Genomic DNA, 4,416 nt, shown 5'->3' with positions numbered 1-4,416 from the left:
ATCTTAATGGGTCTTTGTATGATAATGTAATTTAGGTTTTGTTGTGACCAAAATATCCTGCCTCTTTAATAGTTTTGTTGCCTATTGTCAAAACATTAGTCAAAGCTTCCATTTCAGTGGGTAGATTTATATTATGTTCTCATGATTACATTATTTAAATTTTCTCTAACTTCAGATTTGTAGATATTCAAAAGATATTCAATATCTCCTTTTATTTCAAAGCAAGAAAGGTTTTATTTATAACAGAAAACAAGTGGTGTTAGCACATACACAGCTGTAGTGAAACAGTTTACTGGGATTTAAAATAGAGAACTTCTTATATGCCAGACTCTCTGACATCAACTACATATCAGAAGTGAAAAAAATCAAGTACTAAGAACCAAGATGTTCTAAGAATTAGCAGGGAGATAGTAGCTTGTAATTAAGCAGTAATAAGATGACTAAGGTTATGTTACAGTAGTCTAATAACTAAAATATTAGTTGATCTTTCCAATGACTGATAAGTAGCTTAAACTGTTATTAATATTATGATATTTTTTATAATTTCCTAAACTAAGATCTTACATTTGTAAATCATATTGGCTCTGGGTAACCCCCAGTAGATAATTTACACACAAATGAAGAATCATTTGCATGTATGAAGCCAGAGAATAGTCTAAATTGCACAATTTACCACCACCTAAGGCACGCCTAAACTTTAGAAGGTACCAGTCTTGAGCCCAGTAAGTTTGTAAATGGCCACACTGTTTTCCTTCAAACCAATAATCAGTTAAGCAAACCAGCTAGGGGGACCTGAAGACAGATCCCACCTCATTAAGCTAGAGAAATGACTGGAATTTAAGAAATCATATATAAAGCAAGATAATTTAAGACAACCAAAGAAGTGAGAAGGGAACCACATTTCTGTTTGTCCCAAGAAGCTGTCCTGCATCTAGTTCAATGGATGTCACCGCAAGTCCAGGGCAGGGCAAGTAGTGAGCAGACTCAAGCTTCAGAGCCCTTTGTTTAACTTCATGTGCTCCAGGTCTGCTCTTGAGAATTAAAAACCAAAACTCAATTACCTACAAGCATCTTTCAAACACTATAATTAAGTTAGAGATTTGGAAATGGATCTAGATAAATAGAGGGGGTAGAGAAGGGACCAACAGCCGCTGTCCTCTAAGTTCACGTATCCCAAAACGGAAGCGGGGAACCCAGCTAGTCACTTGAACCTCTCTCTCAGCTGACTTTAATAAAGGTTGGTCTTTTTCATGATCCGAAGGAACTCCTCCTCGTTCACCTCGCCGTCTCCATCGCGATCGGCCTCGTCGATCATCTCTTGCAGCTCCTCATCCGTGAGGTTCTCGCCCAGCTCGTTTGCCACACGCTTCAGGTTCTTGAAAGAGATCTTCCCGGTTGCGTCGTCATCAAAGAGCTTGAAAGCCTTCAAGATTTCTTCTTTGGTGTCCTTCTCGGCCATCTTCTGCGTCATCACAGCCAGGAAGTCGTTGAAGCTGATCTTCCCGGTGCCCTCCTTGTCCACCTCGGCGATCATCTTCTTCATCTCCTCCTTCCGGGGTTCGAAGCCCAGCGCCCTCATGGCCACCTTCAGCTCCTTCACGTCGATGGTCCCGCTGCCGTCCGAGTCGAAGAGGTCAAACGCTTCCCGGACTTCTTGCTTCTGCTCTTCAGTGAGTTCAGACTTACTACCCACCTTTTTCTTATGGCTGGTGGAGGGTAAGTGTGACTTCCTAAAGCTGGAGGCCATCCTGCCGCTGCGGCTGTTACCGGAACGGCGCCCTCGCCACTGCGCACCCGCGCGGGCGCCCCCTCCCGGAGCCGCGCGGGGCGTCCCCTCGCCCGCGGCCACGCCCTCGCCCGTGGCCACGCCCTCGCCCGCGGCCACGCCCTCGCCCGCGGCCACGCCCACTCTCTGGAGCTGCCCGGGGGAGCCTCTCCTCGCTCAGCCAGCACATCTGCAAGATCGTGTTTACCTAGAATCCACAGTTCCCTCAGTTTATTACCCACTTTCCACGAGTGGATACCTGAGCTGGCAAGAACAGCCTGTCGCCACGGTTGTCCTCTCTTATATAATTCACTGGCGCTCGTGGTTCTTTCCAGGCCCTTGTTAGCATCCGTAGGACCGGTTTTATGGGTCCATTTCGGGGGTCTTCCTCTCTCCTTTTCCATCCTGATTAAACAGTCCTCTTGGTCTGAAGTTACCTAAGGGTAAATTTAGGATAATCAAGATTGGGTTTGATCACTTGGCACTAAATGTGCGGAAGGAGAAGGAAGAGAGAATATTAAAAGTCACGCCATGTGTTCAACTTGATGTAAATGGGAAACAGATAAAATGGAAAAAGTTATGTAGAAAATTTGTAGAAGTTTGTCTCCTGACACTCCACTCAACAATAATAAATTTTTTCTGGCATGTTCTCAAATATGAAATGTGATACCCAAATGTATGATTTACTTTTCAGTGTTTCAATTCTACATACTCAGTATAATTGCACTTGAGTAATGGTCATAATTTCACTCATAGGCTTTCGATTTGGAGGGAAGGAAGTTGAAATACTACATTCTGGCATTCTAGGGCTTTTCTTTGTTTTGTTTTTTTTTTTGTTTTTTTTTTAAACCCCTAGCAGCATATTACTCTCACTGTTTATCGTCCATTCTGGGCTATGCTGAAACTCACTGCTCTCTAGTAGCCCTCTTTTGGCCATGGGCACAGGAAGAGGTAATGCAAGGCATGTTGGGACTCAAAATTGCCTCCTGGGAACAAAGGGGTCCTCCTGTTAACAAAAGAGCAAAATGGAAAAGAAAGAAAAAAGTTACCAAATAAGTCCACAAAGGAATTACTTTAGAATTACCTTTAGAATTACTCTGTATTTCTTTCAACAGTTAACAAAAGAGCTTTTATTTTTTAGCCTTTTTCCCCCTCAAATTCTTAATTTATCACTACTAGATCAGTTATAACAGATGGCATTATTTTTTTTTTTTTGAGACAGAGTCTCACTCTGTTGCCCTGGCTAGAGTGCTGTGGCATCAGGCTAGCTCACAGCAACCTCAAACGCCTGGGCTTAAGCAATCCTCCTGCCTCAGCCTCTGGGGTGGCTGAGACTACAGGCACATGCCACCATGCCCTGCTAATTTTTTCTATTTTTAGTTGTTTGGCTAATTTCTTTCTATTTATAGTAGAGACGGGGTCTCGCTCTTGCTCAGGCTGGTCTCGAACTCCTGAGCTCAAGCAATCCTCCCACCTCAGGCTCCCAGAGTGCTAGGATTACAGGCATGAGCCACCGCGCCCGGCCAACAGATGGCATTTTGAAGCATTTTTTTTTTTTTTTTTGAGACAGAGTCTCACTTTGTTGCCCAGGCTAGAGTGAGTGCCATGGCGTCAGCCTAGCTCACAGCAACCTCAAACTCCTGGGCTTAAGCGATCCTTCTGCCTCAGCCTCCCAAGTAGCTGGGACTACAGGCATGCGCCACCATGCCTGGCTAATTTTTTCTATATATATTAGTTGTCCAATTAATTTCTTTCTATTTATAGTAGAGACGGGGTCTCGCTCTTGCTCAGGCTGGTTTTGAACTCCTGACCTTGAGCAATCTGCCCACCTCGGCCTCCCAGAGTGCTAGGATTACAGGCGTGAGCCACCACGCCCGGCCTGAAGCATTTTATTCAAGAGTTATTGTATCCCAAGTTCCCAGAACAGTGTTTGACACACATAAGTGAATTAATATTCATTGAATAAATGCATGACAATTAATGTTGGTTCTAAAATATCTTCTGAATCATCAACATAAAACAAATGACCCCCCCCCCCAAATCACAAGCATTTTGTCAACTGTTTTTCAAAATTAGTGATCAGATGTTGTGTACATGGCACATTTAATTAGCCATATCTCATTACCTGCCCCAACAAGAGGGCCTGAACATAGGGTTTCTAAAGGCCAAATAAACTTACCTGTGACCTCCCTTCTCTCACCATCCAGCACGTGTTGCAGATGGTAACAACTCAAAGTAGACTTGGCATGCAGATGCTACAGCTGTTGATCTTCCAACACTTCGAATCCGCTTGCTTTGCTTTGTTCCTGGGATCTTATCCCAACTCCATGCCGTATTATCTTTGTGACCTTGGGAAAGTCATTTCCAGACTCCTGGGAAGCATCTGCAAAGTTAGCATCATAATAAAGCTTCCTAATGCATTTGCAATGAGAGAATACACGTAAAAGATCCAGGAGCAGTTCCCCAGTGGGGCCATACAGGTCTGGGTAATTGTTAGTTGAATCTGAAATTTTCCCAGACATTGTACATTTCTTTTGGCACCCACCCCTCTGCCCAAATTCAAGCCAAGCTATGATGTGTTGGGAAAAACTAAAGGATAGAAGCTGCCTTATATAGAACTAATTTGGGCCAAGCTGAGCTCAAAGCAAAAC

At 43.7% G+C, this 4,416-nt stretch overlaps 1 protein-coding gene across 1 annotated transcript; it reads right to left on the bottom strand.

Annotated features, from left to right (window-relative positions):
• Positions 1-209: 209 nt before the first annotated feature.
• On the bottom strand, positions 210-1,871 carry CETN1 (centrin 1). Its single transcript, XM_012745947.3, has one exon. It carries the CDS (start codon positions 1,745-1,747, stop codon positions 1,229-1,231), a length of 519 nt encoding a protein of 172 aa, XP_012601401.1. The 5' UTR covers positions 1,748-1,871; the 3' UTR covers positions 210-1,228.
• Positions 1,872-4,416: the final 2,545 nt, after the last annotated feature.

Source organism: Microcebus murinus, chromosome 17 (genome assembly GCF_040939455.1).
Source record: "Microcebus murinus isolate Inina chromosome 17, M.murinus_Inina_mat1.0, whole genome shotgun sequence".
In the NCBI taxonomy this organism is placed as follows: domain Eukaryota; kingdom Metazoa; phylum Chordata; class Mammalia; order Primates; family Cheirogaleidae; genus Microcebus; species Microcebus murinus.
The sequence above is the reverse complement of the archived record's forward strand: the minus strand, read 5'-3'. Positions and strand labels throughout refer to the sequence as shown.